The following is a 23,586-nucleotide window of genomic DNA, read 5'->3' on the forward strand; positions in this document are numbered from 1 at the left end:
GGTCATCTGGTCATCCATGGAAATCCTGGATTTTCTTAGGCTTGAATAGAATTCTTATTTCACTCTAATCATGAAGATTACGATTGAAAATCTCTTCTTAGAAGACTGATAGGGACGCGGTTACCGGATAAAATTTGGGCCACCGATAGCTCTCACAGCTTCCACTCATGTCAAATGTGACCCTGAGGAAAGCTCTCCCCTCCCTGTCCTGTAAAGCAATCCTCCTTCCAGCATGTGTGTGTCATTATACAACACAAAATTCACCTCTTTTAAGTATTGGATTCAATGAGTCTTAGTAAATTTGGAGCTGTGCAACCTTCATCACAATCCGATTTCCCTTACTCCAGTGTGGTCTCTTGTGCATTTGATGGCCACCACTAATCTTTCTGTCCCGATAGATTTCTTTTCTGGGCATTTCATATAAGTGGATTCATAGCCTCCGAGATCTTTGTGACTGGCCTCTCACCTGTTGTAGTGTTCTGCCGTGTCACAGCAGGTCTCAGTAAGGGCTTCATTCCCGCTCACAGAAACAGAGAGTAGGAGGGTGGTTTCCAGAGGCTGGAATGTGGGTGGTGGGGAAAAGGGGGGGGATGTTAGTCAACAGGTACAAACTTTCAGTTATGAGATGAATAAGTTCTGGAGACCTAATGTATAGCATGGTAACTATAGTTAATAATAATATATTGTACACTTGAAATTTGCTGAGAGTAGATTGTAAGTATTCTCAACACATAATACACACACACACACACACACACACAAACGGTTTTTTAAAAAGTACTTCATTCCTTTTCATTGCCAAGTAGCATTCCATTGTATGGATTTACCACATTTTGTTTACCCATTCACCAGTTGGATATTTAGATTGTTTCCATTGTTTTTGCTATTATAAATCATGTTAAGATTTATACATGAGACTTTGTATAGACATACATTTTTAATTCTCTTGGGTAACACTTAAAGAATGGCATTACTGGGTTGTGTGTTAAGTTTATGTTTAACATTTTTTTTTTTAAAAAATCAAACTGCTTTCAAAGTGACTGCATCAATTTGCACCTTCACCAGCAATGTATGAGGGTTCCTGCTCCCCCTCAGTTTTACCTGCCTTCTTCTCAGAGTGATTATCCTACCCGCCTCCACAAAGTCTAACACCTAGAAGACAGATTTCCAAAACATAACAGACCCCATACAGCTGGGGAACCACTTTTGCGGGTCACCCCACCCCATCTCCCAACCAGGTTTCACAAACTTTTTATTCTCTTGTTTGAATCTTGTTACCTTATTTACTAAAACACAGTTTTTGTTTACTCAGTAATTTTCCTGTATTTCTTTTCTTTGGGCTCCTGTACCCTAGATATGGTATCCATATAACCTTTCATGGAGTTTAGTTTTTTTTTTTTTTTTTGCGATAGAGTCTCACTTCGTTGCCCAGGCTAGAGTGCTATGGTGGTGTTAGTCTGGCTCAGGGCAACCTCAAACTCCTGGGCTCAGGGGATGGATACTCCTGCCTTAGCCTCCTGAGTAGCTGGGACTACAGATGCGCACCACCAGGCCTGGCTAATTTTTTCTATTATAGTAGAGACTGGGTCTCCCTCTTGCTCAGGCTGGTCTCGAACTCCTGACCTCAAGCGATCCTCCTGCCTTGGCCTCCCAGAGTGCTAGGATTATAGGAGTGAGCCACCACGCCTGGCCAGAATTTAGTTTTACACACGTCTGTTTGCCCCAACTAGACAAGCCCTTCAGAGGGGGACACTTCTGTACCCTACAAGACTAACACAAAACATGGCATAAAGAAGATCTTAAAAATATTTATTGAGGCTGGGTATGGTGGCGCATGCCTGTAACCCCAGCACTTTGGGAGGCTGAGACAGGGGAATCGCACGAGCCCAGGAGTTTGATGTTGCAGTGAGCTATGATGACACCACTGTACTCCAGCCTGGGCAATAGAGGGAGACCCTGTCCCCACACCCCCACAAAAAAATTTGTTGAGTAAATAGGTGATGATTCATTTTTATTTTGCTTCTATTCCTTTTTTTTTCCAGGTATATGTAACCATAAGAAATAGAAATAGAAATTAAAGAGTCAATGTACACATTTGGTTCAAATATATACTAATTTCCATGTCAGCCTGTGTTCCTTTGAAAGGGGCATATACTAGCTAAGGGAGCTACTCATGTCCAATATGTCATGTGAAATGTGACCATTGAAGAGATGATGACATGGGATGTTACAGCTTTTACAGAAACTTTAGGGAACAGTCCAAGTCTTTCAATTTATATGGAAAAACTGAGGCCTGGGCCAGTGAAATGACTTGCCCAAGGTCACCTCTATGTGCTAGTCAGTCCCAAGGGTTAGCTCCCCTCCTGGAAGAAACCCTGCTGTAGAGGGGTGCTGGAATGGTGGGAAGATAAGGGAGTGTTGCAGAGAGAGGAGGGGCTGGGCTCTGGCAGGATCCTGAATGCCAGGCCAGAATGGTCTTCTGTAGGAAAGGAAGACTTTTGGGTAGGATGTGAAATAATCAGTATTCTAGTATTAATAGATTAATATGGGATGGGCAAGATTAGAGCTAGGAGACAAGCTGGGAATAGTCTAAGTGCGAAGCAAGAAGGGAGGGCCTGGTCTGGGGGAGAGTTTGCAGAGAGAACTAGGGAAGGGAGAATCACTCAGTTATGCAAAATGTCGGGATGACTGAAGTCTGCAAGCCTGGGAAACGGTGGTCTCAGTAACAGCAGTAAGGAAGATGGGATAGAAGTGCAGGTGTGCTGATCACGTAAGTGCCCTCTAGGGCCCTGGGCAGAGCCTGGTGGGCCAGAGTGCTATCTGTGCCCTCACTGCTCTGTCCCACTATGGGCTTGACCACGCACAAGTGTGTGACCTTGGGTAAATGACTTGAGGACTCTGTGCCTCCGATTCCTCATCTGCGAAAAAGAGTGATAACAGCTACCTCCTCCGGTTGGAGGGAGAATCAGATTAGGTGATACTCTGAAGGCACTTAGAGCTGAGCCTGGTGCATAGCAAGCAATCAGTTCACACTAGCCTCAGTTCCTCTTTGTCATGTAATTTATCTCTGTCCTTGCAAAAAACTACAACTGGGGAGTGTCCAGCTGGAAGCAACACTCACTGCAGAAGCCGCTTCAAGCTGACACTCCATGCTTGAAGCTCTATATAACGAGGGAGAGAAATTATCTTATCTTTTGGAGTTTGTGGTAGTGTTTTAAACTTACTAGTTGAAAGTTTCTTAAGAGAATTACCATTTTTTTAAAAATGCCACATCCACACAATTGTCCAAGTCTTACATCAGTCATATCTGAAACATTATTTAGCTAAAATGTCTAGTGTGGTTTTCAAATGCCACTCATGGGGCCTTGAGTAATCTCAGACAGGATTCTGGGGCTGTCCTGGGAAAAGGGGAGCTAGAACTCCCACCTCCTCTTTGGCTAGAACTGCTCCTCTTTAAACTGTCATATATGTTGGGTTTCTTCGTAAGAGATATATGATTTCATTTGAAGACAGATTTCCATTTTTTTTTAACTCCTGTAACAGAAATTTACTAAGTATGCCAGATTGATAATAACAATCAAACAATAAACCTTCAAGAATGAAAATATATTTTATATAAAACATCAAACTTTGAATGGCTAGACAAATTCATGAAACAGTTTCTGAAGACTAAGGAAGGACAAAATTTCATAGGATATAAATACCATACCTTTTCAACACAGTGCTCTTATTATTTTGCATTTTTCTAACTGGTATAGGTATCCACATCAATAATCCACAATTCTCTTTAGAAAGAGTTGGGAAAAATGAAAATCGCATCTTGGGCAAGCATTTCACGCTTGTCCCTATCTGTTTAGGAAACAAAGTATTTCACAAAAGAATCACATTCCATGAATAGTATGTCTGTTCTGCCTTAAATGTAATCATTTCCTCAGTACGGTCTGATTCAGACAAAACATCTTGGGAAATTCAAAATCACGTAGTTTGCAGACAACTGAATGTTACATTACTTTCTGAATTCCATGAAGATGTTTTCAAAATTAATTCAGCCATGTTAGAGTATGCTTTTAAGTTCAGATATATGCTATTATTTCATGGCCTTTACTGCCATGGATGTCAAATTCAGTTATTTCCTATATTTTCATTAGACTCCTTTTTTTTTGCGCATGTACATACATGCTTATTTATTTACAAAAGCTTTGGTTTTTAAATGTGGGCTTTGAATATATTTTTAGAAACTAAATAAGTCAACAGGGAGGAGGAGAGTATAGGATTAAGAACAGAGACCCTGGTATAGGCTACCCAGGTTCTGTTCCCAGCTCAGCCACTTCCTAGCTCCATGACTTTGCATGGGTGACTTCACTTCTCTGTGCCTCGTTTTCCTTATCTGTCAGGTGGAAATAACTGTACCTCTCCCACTGGGCTGTGCAGATCATAGGAGTTAATATATATGTAAAGCACTTAGAATAGCACCTCGTACACAGTAAGTACTCAATAAATGTTAGCCATCATTAGCTATTCTTGATTTCCCAGTGTTGTCAGGGTATGCTTCATTTGGCCTAATGAAACAAACAGTCTAGTTGCTAAAATAGTCTAGATTGCTAAGGGAGACAACAAATTAGCACTCTTTACACAATTAGAATATAATTGAAGATATTCAACTTAAAGACCCTGCTGGTCATAAGTGCACAGACTCTCAGGGTTGACAGGACACGACAGAGCACCTTGTTCAACACCTTTGCTTTAAGGCCAAGGCCCAGGGGGTGAAGTCACTTGCAGAGAGCAGCCAGGATGAGGTTGCTTCAGTTGGTATTTCAGGCTCTTGGAGGGCTGCAGCAAAGTTTCCATTATGGACGTCAATTATCACTGCACTGATAAGCCTATTATTGGAGCATTCTATGCCATTCAGAATGATAATAAAAACATTTAAATATTTGGAACTGTCAATATGCAGAGTAAATATAGGAAAGTAAACTGATTTTGCATTATAACCTAATATTTACTACACTGATAGCAAATGTTTTGCAATTGGGGTGTTTCTATATGCTTTTATTTTAAATATCACTTGAGAGACAGTCTTTACTTAAAACTATTATAAAAATCAGGCTGATGTATTAAAAATAGAAAAGCCTGAAACTTTGGAACAGTTCAGGAGGTGCAGAGACAGGACACATTGCAGATAGTCAAAGTTTTATTTAACATTATAGAACGCTTAAAAATAAACAAAATAATTTGCTTGCATTTTTGTTGTGTAACTTAGAAAAATGTTTTCAATCACCTTTAAAACCATGAAGTTTACCCCAAACAAAGTATGCTACGCAGCCAGTCCTTACTGCTTGGACAAGCATGCTCTCACCGGCGGCTGGGGTAGGAGGTAGGCTGCTGACTTCCCTGCAGGCGGGGGCTTTCCCTACTCGAACTGACGGTGTTTCTTCTTGTTGTGGCTCTCAATTGCCCTTCTGAGTGCTTCATCCTGCACGAGATCTGACCTTTTTATATCCGTGTGGCTGCAGCCAATTTTAGGACAACTGCGAGGAAGAAAGAAAATCAAGTCAGTTCACTTAACTGCCTTGAGCATAAACTTCTTTCACATTCAAGTATTTAAGTTGGGGACATTTTACCAAAAAAGGAATATGTGTTAAAAATCAGGAGTGATTTTATTCACTGAATGCCTACTTGAGCCAGGGCCTGTCTAGGTGCTGGGGACACAAGCCATGCATGAGCAGTGCCGACTTCATGGAGCTAGCTTGTTTTCTTCCTTTTTATTTTGAGACTGGGTCTCGCTCTGTTGCTGTCTCCCTGGGTAGAGTGCAGTGGCGTTGTCCTAGCTCACTGCAACCTCCAACTCCTGGGCTCAAGCGATCCTCCTGCCTCAGTCTTCTGAGCAGCTGCGACTACAGGTGTGCACCATGCCTGGCTAATGGAGCTTACTATCTAATGAGGGAGACAGGCAATCACTAACCAGATAAATGGTTGCTGTGAGTTCAGGTACATTAAGTGCTAGGAAGGCAATGAAGCAGAGTCCAGGAGAGAGCGCGCTGGGGTCAGAGCAAGCCCCACCAAGGAGGTCAGAGTGTGGGAACAAGTCTGCACGTGATCCAGGTGGAGGCAGCAGAGAGTGTAGACGCTGAGGAGGTCCAGCTTGGTGCTCTGGGACGAGAGCAAAGTGTGTGCGGCTGACGTGACCCGGGCAAGATGGAGAGCAGCTGGAGGTGAGGTCAGAGGGTAAGGAGAGCTTTGGATTTTATGTTAAATATGAAGAGGCAACACAGGAGGGTTTTGAGCTAATGGAGCGGTATGATTTGGTTTACACTTAAAACATTCCTCTGGCTGCTTAATGGAGAACACAGGCAGGGAGGCAAGAGCGGAGCAGGGAAACTAGTTTGGGGGAGCCCGCGGGGGTTTGGAAGAGGGACGAGGGCAGCTCAGCTGATTAGCTTCAGGACACACCTGAGCGTAGAACCTAGCGGACTTGCTGGTGGAGTGGATGTGGAGTGTAAAGGAAAGGGAGGAGCTGAGCTTCATTCAAAGGGTTTGGCCTGGGCAGATGGGCGGCTGGTGGTGCCCTTTATCGTGACGGGAGCCAGTGGGCAAGGCCAGCCAGGGCATGGCCTTCGGAGTCCTCATTGGCATTGTTCCCTCTGGAGAGCCCACCAGACCTCCCAGGGGAGAGATCGTGGGTTCTCTGGGACTAGGTGGAAAGGCTGCGGCTGAAGAAATCAGCGTGTGAGTCGCCCAGAAAGGGGTGGAACTGAAAGCCATGGTTCTGTTTAGGTGTGGTCTCCTCTGAAGGCGGTGGGCTGGATGAAGTTGCCTGACTGCTTCTCAGCGTGAACCAGGCTTTGGCAGAGCAGAGGCCCAGTGTTTGGAGTCAAGCTGACCGAGGTCTAATTCTCTCTCTACCACCTACTTGCTGCCTCTGAGACTATGGGCAATTTGCTTTACCTTTCTGAGCCTCTGTTCCCGCTGACTTAAAATGGGGAGAGAATCTATTTCATAGGCTGACAGGCAACACAGTGCTCAATGATGTCCATTCCCTTCACCATTTCCTACGACTATCATTTGTTCCCTGACCATCATTCTTCCAAGAAGTTTTAAAGTTCCAGATCTATTTATATCTTGCATCCATCAAGCACATCCATTCATGAGTTCATTGACCCTTCTATGTGACCGGCCCCATGCTAGGTTCTAAGCACACAACTGTGAAAACAACTACATGGTTCCTGCCCACGCAGAGCTCCAGCCCAGTGATCTGAGACAGCTCTCAAACAGCACAAGTATATTAAGACCCAGAACAACAAATACAAGACAAAAGATGCAAATCAGAAAGGAAGAAGGTTGGTCACAAGAGCTCTAATCAGTCTGATGGGAGGAAGCCCAACAGTCCAACACCAAAGAGAAGTTTCTCTTGGCCTTGACCTCTGGATCAAGGAGTCTTTATATTAGAGGGGATTTAGTAAATGGAATGAATCAGATGGTTGATAACAATATTTATTTTTAAAATACTGAAATGTGCCCTATGTAGTCAGGTTCATGTGTTGAACCACAATTCCATAAAAGCGATTATATGAAAGAGGAACAGGGTGATTTGGCCCAGGTGTGCATCATTTTGATGATTTGGCTATGCACTAGGGTAGGGCTTGAGAAATGTTTTACACCAGTTTAAAAATTTGTATTTTTTCCTAGCCTGTCCTGTGTACTCTGAAGTCTCAAAGTGAATTATTTCTTTTTTTTTTTTTTTGAGACAGAATCTCACTTTGTTGCCCAGGCTAGAGTGAGTGCCGTGGCGTCAGCCTAGCTCACAGCAACCTCAAACTCCTGGGCTCAAGCGATCCTCCTGCCTCAGCCTCCCGAGTAGCTGGGACTACAGGCATGCGCCACTATGCCCGGCTAATTTTTCTATATATATATTTTTAGTTGTCCATATAATTTTTTTCTATTTTTAGTAGAGACAGGGTCTCGCTCTTGCTCAGGCTGGTCTCGAACTCCTGACCTTGAGCGATCCACCCGCCTCGGCCTCCCAGAGTGCTAGGATTACAGGCGTGAGCCACCGCGCCCGGCCGTAAATTATTTCTTAATGTACAAAAATAAGCAGCTAAGATTATAAAGAGGATATGGGCACTTTCCTCACTTTAGAAAAGGCAATTTTCATCACTTTAGCTTCCATGACGTGGAAATGCAACTTCAAGGAGGTTGCTGGGATCCCTCCCTTAATGTGCCAACCCTCTGAACATCCACTGCTGACTGCCAGGCCTCGCTCTCCATAGAGCAAAGTCTAACTCCGGTGGCCAGACAGTGAATAAGCTGTGGACAGGGAAGTGGAGAGGACTTCCTGATGACATCAGTGGTTTTAGTCGGTAAATGAGAGCATTCTGAGAACATCTGACGGACTTGACCCTACCACTCAGCTGCGGGGCAGGCACCCGCATTCACTTCCACGGGATGGAGCCCAGGGTGATCCGCATCCGACAGAGGTCTGAGCTCACCCAGGGGATAGACTCTGGAGACAGAGGCATGAACCGCATAGCCCTCCCAAAGGGAGCCAGATGGCTAATGACAGGCTCAAGAGTGAGAAAGACCTGGGCTTAAATCCCCTGGCTGTGACACTCTGGGTACGTGGCTTACATCTCTGCACCTCAGTTTTCCCTCTAAGAAGATGCAGGTGGAGCACAGGGTTGTGGGAACTAAGTGGGCCCTGTGTGTCGGGGGGTTCACCTGAGGTCTTACAGGGAACCGGTCCTGCTCCAGTCCACAGCTTCCACTCTGAAGAGGCTTGTGGAGAAGAGCCGCCCGCAATGCTGGCACGGCATGCGGATGCTACCGACATCCTGTCCGGCGTGAATGATGGTTTAGGGAAGCGTTCCTGGAAGACAGGTTGATGCGGGCGCTGGGGAAAACCTTGTTTCTCACCCCAACTCAAATAAACAAACATGAGTTTTTAAACTAAAAAGGATAAGAAAAGGCCACAATGCCGTGGTACTGAAGCAGGGCACTCCTCTGGAGAAACAACGCTCTATGTAAGCACGAGGCACTAATCCCCTCGGCATCCTGGTGAGCAAGGCAGGTGTGGCAATACCCAGTCTTCAGCTCACGCGGTGCCGGAGTCGGCCTGACGGGCCTGGAAGGAGAGGCTGGGCCTGAACTGGGGGCCCTGGCCAGGCAGAGTGTTCCACCGCGGCATGGAGCAGGCACAAAGGGGTCTGCTGAACAAAGGGAACTGGGTCTTGGGGTCTCACAAGGCTGCGAGGAACCTTGCCCTCCGCAATAGCTCACAAGTATAAGATTCTAAGTCTTAGGAGTTCCTGGGTTCCAAGAATTCCAAGGTTCAATCCACAAGCTGTAGAAAGGTCTAGAGACACTTTGGAAGTCTGAGTAGGATGAATTCCTGCCATACCTAAACACAGAGAGTAATTCTATCTTACACCCTGTGAGTCTAAAATAACATGTCACTAAGCAGTACGGTGAGTGATAACAACTCTCCAGTCTCGACCTTAACGACCCTACAGCTATTTGTTTAGTGCTCTGTGCTCCAAAAAGCTTTCTCCTAAGTGCTTTGCTTTTCCACAGCCAAGAAAGTTGCTGCTCCAAACCTAGATTAAAATCCCCTACCATTTCTTTGATCCTGGAAATGCTATGAGAGGAAGATGTAATTTCAGTTTACAGATGAGGAAACTGAGGCTGAGAGGTGAAATGACTCGTTGATAAAGCACAAAGTGGGAATTCTGCTGCTGAACTACCATTTCTATTCAACTTAATTTCACTCTATATGCTCTTAAATATGACTGATTGTTACATACACTTCCCGTTCTTAAACAAAAAGCAAACAATGAAAGACTCTGGTAAAACTGGAAATATCTTACTAATATGAAAATCATAAGGCAGCTTTATCTGACAATAAGGATAATAAGAGATGTATTTGGGGAAATTATTCTACCTACTATACTTAGTTAGGGCTAAAGTGTCAACGATGTTATTCTGACTCAAGCCAGTGGAGAGAGGCCTTCCCAGAGACTAAAGCACACACAGAAAAATTCTGTCAGTGCCCAGAAACATGATGTACCTGGAACTCCAGTCTAACAAAATGTATTATAATTAGAACAATCTAGGAGGAAGAAATGAGATGTCTCAAACTGGATGTGTCACAGACATTTTTAAACAAAGGGAACCCAGAACTGCTCATCACCCTAACATGCCTCATGGGAAATGACACACTTCATGCTTAACCAGAAACCTCTGGAGTAAGTTTCAAAGGGGCCCTGAATTCTAACCTGCTGCCAATGCACCTTGTCTGCAGGACCCTGCCCGCTCTGCCCGTGGCCCTCGACTGTCTTGTCACCACTCCTGCCTCCAGGCTGTTCTAGTCTTCTCTGCTGGGGTCTTCTTCCTCTGATTGATCTTTTTATTATGAGGGTTGATATCAGGCTCTGTGTCAGGTGCTGAGGGCACCACAGTGAGCAGCGCAAAGCTGGAATCTCGCCTTTCAGAGCTCAGGGCCGGGCCACTGTCCTGTCTTGCTGACTCTCCACTGGCGAACGCGTCCATTCCAGGGCTGTGTCTGTGATGGTGGATGAGTGGGTTTGAGGACTCTGTCCTGATAACCTCACAATCAACTTTGCTAGCTCTGCATCCTCTCCTGAGTTCAAAACCCACATTTTCGGTACCTCCTGGACATTCCCAAATGGCTGTATTGCTGGGACCTCAAATTTAGCATGACCCAAGCTAGAGTGCTGTGGCATCAGCCTAGCTCACAGCAACCTCAAACTCCTGGGCTCAAGGGATTCTCCTGCCTCAGCCTCCCGAGTAGCTGGGACTACAGGCATGTGCCACCATGCCCGGCTAATTTTTTGTATATATATTTTTAGTTGTCCAGATAATTTCTTTCTATTTTTAGTAGAGACAGCGTCTCGCTCTTGTTCAGGCTGGTCTTGAACTCCTGACCTCCAGCGATCCTCCCGCCTCGGCCTCCCAGAGTGCTAGGATTACAGGCATGAGCCACCATGCCCAGACAAACTGAGCTTCTCATAATGTTTTCTTAACAGTGTTCCTCTGTCATTCCCTCCCTGGAGGCTAATGACAGCTTATGACTGTCCTTCTAGACACCTGGATTAGAAATATCAGCCATCCTTCCCCTCTTCTTCCTCCCTCCTACATTCAGTCAGTTACCAAATTCCATCAATGGCACCTCGAGAGTCACTCTTGCCTCAGTGTAAGCTCTCCTTATCTGTAACCTGATCTACTGCAGAAGCATCCCGATTGACCTTTCACCTCATGCCTTTTTAAGCCACCCTTGCATTGCTATGGCTGTAATTTCCTAAACTCCAGGTTGGCTCATCTCATTCCCTCAGTGTAATCTTCTCCCATCCCTATGGAGTAAGGGTGGTAAGAATGGTGATGATGATGATGGTGGTGGTGGTGGCTAAAGTTTGAATATGATGATGATGGGATAATAAGTACTGAGCCTTACTCTGTGCCAGGTACTTTAAGTACTTAACGTATATCTTATTTAAATTACAAATATGCCAATCAGGCAATTACAACTACTAACGTCAATTTATAGATGACGAAAATAATGAAATCGTGACATTTACACACCCTATAATGAATCTTTACTTTCCTATCCTTTTAAAAAGTTTTTGCTTTACTATGATTATTTTTATTAGAGATAAAATCTCACTGAATTGCCCAGGCTGGTCTTGAACTCCTGGCCTCAAGTTATCCTTCCACCTCGGCCTCCCAAACTGTTGAGATTATAGGTGTGACCCACCATGTTGTCTCTACTATTATACTTTCCTATCTTTATTGTCCACCACATCCTTCCTTTTTTTTTCCCCCAGAGATGGGGTCTTGCTATGTCACCCAGTCTGGAGTCAGTGGCACCCTCACAGCTCACTGCAGCCTTGAACTTCTAGGCTCAAATGATCCTCCTGGCTCAGCCTCTTGAGTAGCTGGGACTACATGCGTGCATCACCATGCCCAGCTAATTTTTTTCATTTTTTGGTAGAGATGGAATCTTGCTATGTTGCTCAGACTGGCATTGAACTCCTGGCCTCAAGTGATCCTCCCACCTCAGCCTCCCAAGTAATTGGGATTAGAGTCACAAGCCACCGCACCCAGCCCACAACATCCTTCTAGTCCCCCTCTAAATATACAATAACTGCAACTGTACTTACTATCCACCAAGTATAACAGAGCCTGAATGGGGTGACGCTCTTGGTTAGGAGACTCCTATTCACCATGTCTCTGAAATCCTCATTTTTCAAGGTCCGGTAAAATGACTACCTTCTCTGTCAACCTCCCAGACTTCTTCCATTCAGACTTAATTGTTATTATTATTAAGCTATGAGAATCTGTAGAATTTTAGGCACTCAAGTTATGGCAGTATGACAGAAAAAAAAAACCTTTTCTAAATGACAAGTGTTATCAAGTGCTTCCAAATATCATGTACAATTCAAAAAGGACATTAGAAAGTCAAAGTATGTAATTAAGAGGATCCATCTAAATGCGATGCCTATTCTGGCAGGTGCTGCCACCCGTCCTAGGACTTGCAGTGAGAAACGTGCTTTGTATCGGTATCTGCCCTCTCCACATCTGACTCTAGAGAGAATATCAGAAACTTGAAGAAAGAAGAGCTGTGAAATGGAACTAACTAGGAATATCTATTCTTAGCAATTATTTTAACACCTTTCTGTTCAGAAGGCTTCGAAGTTCAGAAACAAAAAAAATTATATTTACAGGGGAAAATGACAGGTTCACTAAAGAAATACATTTCTTTTCTTTTTTTCTCCCTCCCTCCCTCCCTTCTTCCTTCCTTCCTCCCTCCCTTCCTCTCTCCCTTTCTCTCTCTCTCTCTCTCTTTCTTTTGACAGGGTCTCGCTCTGTTGCCTAGGATGGAGTGCAGTGGCCCAATCTAAGTGCAACCTTGAATTCTTGGGCTCAAGTGATCCTCCTGGCCCAGTCTCCTGAGTAGCTGGGACTACAGGCACATGCCACCACATCCGGTTAATTTTTGCTTTTTTTTTCTAGAGGTGAGGTCTTGCTATGTTGTCCAGTCTGGCCTCAAACTCCTGGCTTTAAATGATCCTCCCCTCCCGCCTGGGCCTCCCAAAGTGCTGGAATTACAGGCATGAGCCACAGTGCCTGACCTGACATTTCAAATCTAAGTCAGTAACTCAAAACTGATAAAAATGTACTACAGATACTCTACATTTTGTAACCATTAGGCCGCAAAACTATTATTCTTCTGGAATAAATAGGCTAAATTACAAGACTGAATGACCATCATGATATTTACAGTCTCAGAAACCCTATCTCTAAGTCCACACCCAGATGACGAGTGGTGGGGAATTCCAATTCTAGTTCTGGACCAGCAATGTCCAGGCAATGGAGGAGCAAAGAACACATCAAAGGGACTGTTATCAGAAGTCTATTGCGGACTAGTCACACCTGCAATTCCATTCCTGCAACAAATCTGTGATAAGAGCACAAGAAATGCCAAACTGTGTCAAAGCCAGTCAGTCCAGCTAACTCAAGATTCTGTGTCATTACAGGAACAGGGTCCTCTGTGGTCATGGGGAAAGGGGAAAGGCGGTGATATATATAAAATATGTATATATTTTAAAGATTCTGCAAAACTTCCAATTAAGAAAATAATTTCTCATTGAAATTACTGAAATTTCTCATTGAAAAACGGAATATTGAAATTATTGAAAATAAATTCTCAGTTATCCACAAATTTACTTAAACCTTTCTGGGAAGCCATTTAAGTAATTAAGTATATGAAAAATTTTCCATGACAATTAAATCTTAATCATGAAAACCACTGGATGTGAATTCTTAAAATGTTTACTTAATAATATTTTTAAAACAAATTACCTTTATTACAGGAAACAAAAAAAAAATTTACCATTCCTTCTTGTTTGGGTATGTCACACACACACATACACATACACATGAAGGGGAGAAAAATCTCTTAGTATCACAGTTCTTTATGTTCCTTGGGCTATTTTTTAATAACACCAATTCATAAAAAATCCTGTTATTTAATGATTAAAATTCAATCCAATTCTTTTTTCTTCTGTTTTGAAGGTGTGGTTGAAGTTCCTTTAGCTTCTTCCTGAACAGATTACTAATTTTTCCCTCATGTATTGTTTTTCCAGAAAGCCAGCTTCCATGTTTACAGTACCCGGGAGGTGAATGCAATCTGGGGGAGACACTGCAGTGTCTTTTCCTCTAGCATGAACACACCAGCTCTGACTGACTACCACTAGGGAAGGCGCCGCTTCCTTTCCCCATCAACTCACCAGGCCTTTTTCTTCCGCTTGTGCTTAGACTCAATCATGCGAACAATGGCTTCTTCTTCATAGGTGTGGCCACACACTTTATTTTTCACTGGCTTCTTCATTTCCAGCTGTAATCAAGGAGATGTTAAGCTTTCAGGAATGATAATGATCAACTTCCAGGAGCTGTTTTTTCCTAGTCCTGAGCTTTCTATGTTTAACTTCCCATTCTCATGGCTTTAGATAATTATCAGGCTTTAGATAAGGAAATGCAGAGAGACCAGTGGCACCACTGTCACTCGGCCTGTGGGCCAAGACTCTACTCCTAGGTCCTATGGGCATGGTTGACTGAAATCTCTTTCCAGCCCAAGAACCTCCCATGCATAGTCTTCAACCCTCATCACTTGTTTCTCCCTCCTTAACTCCCAACATGAAATCAAACCAGAAAGCAAACAGGAAGCTTTTGGCCTCTGTGAATTGTGTTTTCTTTCAGGGGAAGGAGGAGGGAGTGGTACCTGTGTAATGGGGCAGATGAAGTTGGTCTGACTTTGGGTCACAATCATATCTTCATCCACTGCTTCTGTTCCATCAGCCTCTCTGTCAGCTTGAAGACCATCTAGAGGAAAAAGGGGAGTTGATGAGCCTCCTTGGTCTAACATCATGCCAAAGTCGAGGAAGGACTAGGAGGAAGAGAGGCTAAACAGTCTCTCAGGGTGCATTTGGTGTTAGACCCTGTGGGAGGCACTTGGATGCGTATTAACTCTCCTGTTCTCAAGAGAACACTGCAGGGTACCTGATGCTGCCCATTTTTGATAAGGAAACTGAGAAGTAAAAAAAAACTTTTGCAAAGTTACAGAGAATTAATTTGTGAGGGAGTTCTGCTCAGTGACGGAGGGTATGGTTTCGGAGTCAGAGGACTGAACTGGTTATCTCTTTCATGTCCAGGGGGAGAGGTTGGCCGTGCAAGGTGCCCTTGTTAAAAGCCTCTGCTGCCGGGCGCGGTGGCTCACGCCTGTAATCCTAGCACTCTGGGAGGCCGAGGCGGGTGGATCGCTCAAGGTCAGGAGTTCGAGACCAGCCTGAGCAAGAGCGAGACCCCGTCTGTACTAAAAATAGAAAGAAATTATCTGGCCAACTAAAATATATATAGAAAAAATTAGCCGGGCATGGTGGCACATGCCTGTAGTCCTAGCTACTCGGGAGGCTGAGGCAGTAGGATTGCTTAAGCCCAGGAGTTTGAGGTTGCTGTGAGCTAGACTGACGCCACGGCACTCACTCTAGCCCGGGCAACAAAGCGAGACTCTGTCTCAAAAAAAAAAAAAAAAAAAAGGCTCTGCTTTATAGCTTTGTTGCAAAAATTAAAAGAGATGAAGAATGTGGTGTGCTTTGCACAACTCAGGCCACAAGGAAATAATCAATAAACAGTAATTACCATTAGGTAGTGCATAGATTCTAAAACTTTTTAGTCATAGGTTTGAAAACTTTTGCACTTTTAGATATTACTGAGGATCCCAAAGAGCTTTTTCTGTGTGGGTTATATTTATATTTATCATATTAGACATTAAGGCAGAAATTTTAAAAATGTATTCATTAATTCATTTAAAAATGTATTCAGTAATTCATTTAAAAATAACAACCCCATTACATGTTAACATAAACATTTTAAAAATTAAAAGTAATTCTATTTCTGGAACCAAAAAAAGATAGTCAGCAGAGTGGCATTGTTTTCCATTTGTGTCAATATCTTTAATGGCTTTATGCTTTCAATATGCTACAATATCACATGTCATGTAGCCTCTGGAAAAATTCACTACTGAAAAGAATGAGAGTGAAAAAGGCAAATGAGATCTTACTCTTATCATGAAAACAGTTTTGACCTTAAAGACACCCTGGAGAGCTCTCGGCCCGGGGATCCCTGGCCCTTGGAGAACTGCAGCACCGGCTTTGAACACGGCACTGCCTGCTTCTGACACCTGCGTTCTTTTCATTCCATCCTACCTGCCCCTCACTGGGGGAAAAACATATGACAGACACTTTTTGAATGTGATAGGAGTGAGTATCTCACATGAAAGCCTTTCTCTCTGAGAAAGGACACTTGTCATTTTGCACAGAAGCCAAAGATCAATAGCTTTGTAAACACAAGTGCTGACAGGGAAATCCTTCCTTCTCCCAGCCTTTCCTTTCTCTACTATCTTCTCCCTTCCCTTCCTTTTTGTTTTGGCAAAATAATATGGACACAAAAACTGCTGCTTTCCTTTACCTATCTTGGTTTTTCTTTCTTTCTTTTTTTTTTTTTTTTTAGAGACAGGTCTTGCTCTGTCGCCCAGGCTGGAGTGCCAGTGGCATGATCATAGCTCACTGCAGCCTCAAACTCCTGGGCTTGAGAGCTCTTCCTGGCTCAGCCTCCTGAGTAGCTGCACTACAGGCACGAATCACTACGCCCTGCTATTTTTTTTATCCTTTGTAGAGATGGGGTCTTGCTATTGCCCAGGCTGGTCTCAAACTCCTGGTTTCAAGCGATCCTTCTGCCTTGGTCTCCCAAAGTGCTGGGATTGTAGGCGTGAGCCACCACGCCCAGCCTGCTTTCCTTTTAATGTGCGAGAAGGAAGCCCTTGTCTCTGGTTCAGATGGTTAGGCATATATTTCAGCTCCAAAGAACTGATGACTTTGGGCCTCCACTGTCTATATACAAAGGTACCACAGGTTGAGTACCCCTTATCCAAAATGCTTGGGAAGTATTTTGGATTTTTTTTTATTTTTAAATATTTGCATATATATAATGAAGTGAAATTCATTTATGTTTTGTATAGAACTTATACACATAGCCTGAGATAATTTTTTACAGTATTTTTAATAATTTTGTGCACTTATTACATGAGGTCAGGTGTGGAATTTTCTACTCGTGGCATCATGTTGGCATTGAAAAAGTTGTTGGATTAGGGATGCTCTACCTGTAAGGGGTACAGGAAGAGGGCCATGGAGCTCTTCTTCAAGGCTACCCAGTGAATTAATGGCTGGAACTCAGGGCTTCCTTCTGCCTCCAAGTTCAGCTCAGCCTAGCTCAGCCTAGCTCAGCCCAGCCCAGTTCAGCCTAGCCTAGCCTTCGGCCTCTCTTCTGCCTCTGTTTTTTGGTAGGGATTTCACTTTCTTTCAGTGGACTTGTGCTATTTGTATGCCAGCAGCTTGCTATCCATTGCCCACCAAACCAGCTCTCATTCTTTGAGGAAGGCAAGAATGAAGACCTCAGGGCTTAGGGCTTCCCAGGCAGAGCATTTTTAACTATTGGGTAATAAGGTACAGTGCCTTAGGCCTTCCAGTTTTTCAGGGACCTATAAAAATGTGTGAGACCTTGAAAACCATTTATTGGCTTCAAAACAGGATAACTGGCCAGGTGCGGTGGCTCACACCTATAATCCTAGCACTCTGGGAGGCCGAGGCGGGAGGATTGCTCGAGCTCAAGAGTTTGAGACCAGCCTGAGCAAGAGTGAGACCCCATTCCTACTAAACAAATAGAAAAAAAATTAGTGAAGTAACTAAAAATAGAAAAAATTAGCCAGGCGTGGTGGTACGCGCCTGTAGTCCCAGCTACTCAGGAGGCTGAGGCAGGAGGATCACTTGAGCCCAGGAGTTTGAAGTTGCTGTGAGCTAGGCTGACACCATGGCACTCTAGCCCGGGCAACAGAGCAAGACTCTGTCTTAAAAAAAAACCAAAAAAAACAAAAAACAAAACTCCAGGATAACTATAAAATTGAAAAAGCCTCCTCCTGGGGTCTGCTGCTTCCCATTTCTGATCATATGTTTGATAGTCAAAATAAAAGTAGCTCTTTGTCATTTCTTACAGAGTTTATTCTGAGCTGATGACAGATTTCTCACTGTAGATGTTATACTGTGGAATACACCAGAAAACCTGTCAAGATGTATGTATAACAGAGTTCAGCTGATGTGGGTTTGTTTGTTATTTTCTATTTTTAAATTTCGGAAGGTTGAGGAAGTAAGAAAGCACTACGCAAATGCAATGCCAACCACTAGGGAAGGCTGAGTGAGGAACTTCGAAACTGTGGCAGTGATCACAAAAGAAGAAGGTAACAAAAGTGAGACTGGGAAGAATGCCACCAGTGAGTAAGAGCCCGCAGACCAAGAGAGTCTAAAAAGAGAAAGATTCTCAATAGCTAAACGTCTCTAGAGACAGAACATTTCCTCACCCTAAATCTATATTTATAGAAATTGACATTAGCATTGGGATTCTCCAGTGTGCTAACAAAAGGTCATATCTGGCAATAAATACCACTTACGCTGATTTAGTTGACCCAAAGATAAAACTGTGTAAGTTTTAGTTGGTAAAAGGAAGATTGGAGAGAAAATATAGATCATCTACTAAAATCACAGAAGTTTTAAAACTGAGGTTATCTATCCTAAGTCTTTCATTTACCTGAGAAAATTGAGATCCAAACAAATTGTAGGTTTTGTCCAAAGTCATGCAGGAATTTAAATCAATGTGTTGCCTTATTTTCTTGGACAGGTTCATTTGAATACTAAAATCAGTGTATTGGTTCTGGGAGCTCCCCTGGCCCCCAAATTGTTATTTCTTTAATAATAACAATACCTCAATTTTACTGAATGTTATATAGCAGCTACTGTGCTAAGCACTTTATAGACATTATTTCATTTAATCCTCACAAAACACTCATGAACAATGACTCTATTGTTATTCTCATTGTATAAAGAAGAAAACTTAAGCCCCATGATATTTTTAAGGCAAATGTGGAAAATATCTGCCTTATAAACAATAAACAATTGGATTAAATCAGTTTAATCTTTATTAAAGAGATCACAATAATTTTCATGATTATAAACAGAGGAACAAACTAATCATATTTTATTTATATATATATGTGTGTGTGTGTGTGTGTGTGTGTGAGGTATGTTGTTAGAAGCACATGCCAGCTGTCACTTCTGACTGATGGGCAGATCTCAGACCCACAGTGAACGTCCTGCTGCTTGGGCCCAGGGCACCCACGTGCTGTGCTGAGGAGAGAAGCCTGGGCAAGAACTAACGCTTACAGAGCACCCACAGACATGTAGCAGGGTGTGAGTTAGGTAATTTGAATGTGATTTTTTTTTGATGTCATAAAATGAAGACCAAAAAGAAGCAGAAACCATGGCAATGCTTGAAGTAGTATTTCCTAAGGTCTATGAATGTGCCTCAGTGGTGTAAAGTTGGGGGGGGGGTGGTAGTGAGGGCATTTATTGGACCCCAAGACGCAGGTTCAGGGTTACTCAGCTGTGACCGTGAGTGAAAAGTCAAACAGCTCTGTCTACTGTCTTCCTCGTCTGAGTCACCATCCACCCAGCTGCTTGAAGCTAAAGTCTTTGGAATCATTCTTCGTTATTTCCTTTTCTTCATTCCTCACATCCAATCCACTGCCAGGTTCTGTTGACTCTGGTTCTAAACCACATTCCAAATCCAGCCCCTTCTCTTGTTCTGTACTGTGCCCCTCAGTCCAAACCACGACTGCCGCCTGCCCGGACCTCTGCAAGCTGCCTCCGCACCAGTGACCCTGTTCTGACAAGGGCCACAACCCGCCTGTGCCTGGTTCTTGCAGTGGCCTACCCAGCCCTGCGAGACCTTGCCCAGAAACTTCTTTGATCAGTCTCCCTGTCAACCCTCATGCTCTAGGGACACTGGCCTTTTCTCTGTTTCTGGAGCATGCCAAGCTCCTCCTATCTTTGGGCCTTTACACTAACCTGCCTAGAATGTTCTTCCTCCTGCTCTTGCTCATCCTACTCCTTCTTGTCATTTTAAAATGTCAGTTTAAATGTCATCTCTTTGGAGAGGCCTTCTTGGACACTCTTAACTAAAGAAGCCAATGCAGACTTTATCACATCACTCTGCTGTGGCTCTCTGCACAGCACATGTCCGTAAGCACCATTTTCCTGTCTGTCTGCCTTCCGTCCCTCCCTCCCCGCTCCCTCGTTCTCTACCAGGAAAGCAGGGCCTTTGTTGTCTTGTTCACTGATGTTTCCTAGAGTCCAAAACAGTCCTTGGCATATATAGTAGTATGTGTTCAATAAACATTTGACAAGTAAAGCGCTTCATCCAACAAGGCAGGAGTGGGCATATTTTTCACAAGATTACACTTAACATATTTAGCAGACGTGGCAACACAAACACATACACACAGCCTTACACAATGATGATTTTAGAGGTTTTAGTCAAATAACAGAACACTCTTGTGTGGGGTGCAGCCTTGGACCCTGAATTACATGTCAAAGGCAGGAAGTAAATATAAGTTTTACAATTACAGTCGGCCGTGTGGTAATTACAAAGGAGAATCCAGACATGGTCTTGTGGTCAGAAAATACATTTGGTCCTGGCCACACACAGCCCTGGTATTAGTCACTTGTCTGTCTTCAGGCATCCCAAATTTGGCTACCAGTTAGAAAGTTTCATGCCAGCTGGGAATAAAAGTTGATTGCTATGTGCTTCAATTAAGCCTCAACATTTTTTTAAAAGCATTTTTCTCTTGAAACTAGTAGCACATGAAGAAAATACTTTATAAATATTTGTTTCCTGCTTGAAATGCTTAGTTGACTGTCCAGATTATTTTACTTGTACTATTCTAAGGACTGTGTATTTGGAGAGGCTGAGATGGTGCATGGAAGACTTTGGGGCCACCCTACTGTGCAAAAGCACATTGATTCCAACTTTGAAACTCTAGTTATAGTGTGTACATGTGTGTCTGTACCAACTCCTGATTTGTTTCTCCTACTTAATAACCCACAGCTGGGGCTACCAGTGATTTCCACCTGTGACCTCAGATGCATCTTAGACTCTAAGTGGAAAAAGAAGTATGTCAGCAATCTCTTTGGCTTGGAATTAAGGGCTGTGTGTGTGTGTGTGTTCTGCTTTGCTTTGAGGTCCACTCTATGGTACTCTTGGTGTCCAGCTTTGTATCTCAGTTTCTTCCTGGGACTGGTGGCCTGTCCTGTCACCTGTTTGGTAGGACCAAGCTGCTATTTTCCTTCTTGAGGGAACTGCACCCTAGTTTACAATTCTCCTTGGCACTAGCTAAGACTCTGCTGTGTGTGAACAGCTTTTGCAGAATTAAGATGCAGGTTGTGTTCAGATAGGGCCTACACAATCAATGATTTCCTAGATGTTACTTCCCTCACAGGATGGCAAAACAACAAACATAAATTTCAACAAAATATTCAATGAACATAGGTTAATACAATACAATCAGAACAGTGTCCAGCAACATAGTAAGGATCCAATAAATTTTATAATCAATGTTATATACTTCTGTAATTGTAAATGGTTACTGCTATTATTATTATTATTATTTTTTGTTGTTGAGACAGAGTCTCACTTTGTTGCCCAGGCTAGAGTGAGTGCCGTGGCGTCAGCTTAGCTCACAGCAACCTCAGACTCCTCGGCTTAAGCGATCCTACTGCCTCAGCCTCCCGAGTAGCTGGGACTACAGGCATGCGCCACTATGCCCGGCTAATTTTTTCTATATAGATTTTTAGTTGTCCATATAATGTCTTTCTATTTTTAGTAGAGACGGGGTCTCGCTCAGGCTGGTCTCGAACTCCTGACCTTGAGCAATCCACCCGCCTCGGCCTCCCAGAGTGCTAGGATTACAGGCATGAGCCACCGCGCCCGGCCAATGCTATTATTTTTATCACTATTATATGCCAGAAATTATGCTTAGTATTGGCAAAAAACAATCACATGGAACAGATATATACAAAGAAAAGTGGTCTTGGAGGGCTAAGTATTTACAAGGTACTGTGCAAAGAAGGTCCCAGGATAGAACAGGGTCAACCTCTCTGAGGAGCTGATGTCTGATATAGGTCAATGAGGAGACTCTTTCAGCACAACTCTGCTGCTCCCTTAAAAGTAAGCATTTCATTCATCACCACCTCAGGTCAACATTCTGGTCAATGTTCTTCTTCTCTTAGTTATAAATCTACCTGCATCTCAGATTCTGTGTACCTGGAGAAACTATCTCTGTCCAATCCAACCCAATCCAACCCATTCTCTAGAGCTGATCTCCTTTCTTTGAAATCCCATACACCCACTGTCTATACCACACTCTTTTAGCTTAAATTTTCTCCTTAGTCAGTCATTTCATGTGAATGGAAGCTCTTTTCCAGATACACTGAAAGCTCCTTGAGGAAAAGCACCGTGTGTTCAAGCCAACTCAACTAGACTTACATTTATTGAACTCTTGCTCTGGGCCAAGCACCACACCAAATGGCAGCTGTGGATATAAAGAGGACTAAGATTGGGTCTGGGAGGAGAGACGGATTCGAATACTTACATCCTATGTGATGAGTGAAATATATGTGTTTTGTAAAAAGTACAAACATCTTTGGAGATAAGGTGAAGAATCAAGGTGACCTCCTGGAGAAGGTGATGACTAAGCCAGGCTCTCAAGGGAGGTGTGGTAAGGCAAAGAGGATTACGGTATGTAGGAACACGGCTCTGCAAACAGCCTGTTTGGATTTGCCTGGTTCTATCACTTTATTAGCTGGGTGCTCCTGGGCAAGTACTCCACTGTCTTTACCTCAGTCATCTCAGCTGTGAGATGGAGGTAATATAATGGTACTCACTTCATAGTGCTGTATAAGGATTAAGTGAATTACTGTACGAAAAGTTCTTAGAATGGTGCCTGGCAAATAGCAAGTCATAGTAGCTGACACAGCACTATCAACATCTTCCATTTGCTGTATGTTTCCCACTTCCACGGCTGTTTCGACACGTTGCTCTGAAGATGTTGCAAGTAAACTGAATAAAGAGTTTCCTCCAAATGAGCTGACATTTTAATAAGATAATACCCTTTCACATTATTGTGCACTTGTTAATTTATCTACTTTTATTTTAGACCTCAGCTGACACCATGCATTAATTTGCCTCCACCTAGTAAATACTGCCCAAGTATTAGGGTTTTAAAATAATTAAAACCCAGCACAGTCAACTGGTAAGACAAAAATCAGTCAGTTGAGATTTGGTCAGACAATATCCATTTCAAGCCAATACATCCTGAAAATATCCACAAACTCAGTACTTGCATTTAATACTTTTTACAAGATAAGGTTTAATGACCATCTGTAGGTCACCAAGCAAAAGCAGGAAATCTAATGCACACGTTCTATTTCTGTGTTTTGCACAATGAATTAGAAAAACCACATAATAGGAAAAGTCGGATTAGCACCAGAAGGTCTACAACTTCCAATTATCTACATCCACAGTAAAGTCTGAAGCAAGCGAAGATCAGAAGATAAGAAACTTCCTTTCGGCTCA

The 23,586-nt window shown here is 43.2% G+C and overlaps 1 protein-coding gene across 2 annotated transcripts in view; it reads right to left on the reverse strand.

Annotated features, from left to right (window-relative positions):
• Positions 1-5,078: 5,078 nt before the first annotated feature.
• Positions 5,079-23,586, reverse strand: part of NSMCE2 (NSE2 (MMS21) homolog, SMC5-SMC6 complex SUMO ligase) — a 208,997-nt gene continuing 190,489 nt past the window's right edge. For both annotated transcript variants that reach the window (XM_069466000.1, XM_069465999.1), the window contains 3 exons: positions 14,792-14,892; positions 14,301-14,407; positions 5,079-5,528 (listed from right to left, as the gene is read on the reverse strand). In XM_069466000.1, coding sequence (XP_069322101.1) covers positions 5,411-5,528; positions 14,301-14,407; positions 14,792-14,892 — 326 coding nt within the window. In that variant the 3' untranslated portion in view covers positions 5,079-5,410. The remainder of the gene's footprint in view (positions 5,529-14,300; positions 14,408-14,791; positions 14,893-23,586) is intronic.

Source organism: Eulemur rufifrons, chromosome 3 (genome assembly GCF_041146395.1).
Source record: "Eulemur rufifrons isolate Redbay chromosome 3, OSU_ERuf_1, whole genome shotgun sequence".
NCBI classification, from domain to species: Eukaryota; Metazoa; Chordata; class Mammalia; order Primates; family Lemuridae; genus Eulemur; species Eulemur rufifrons.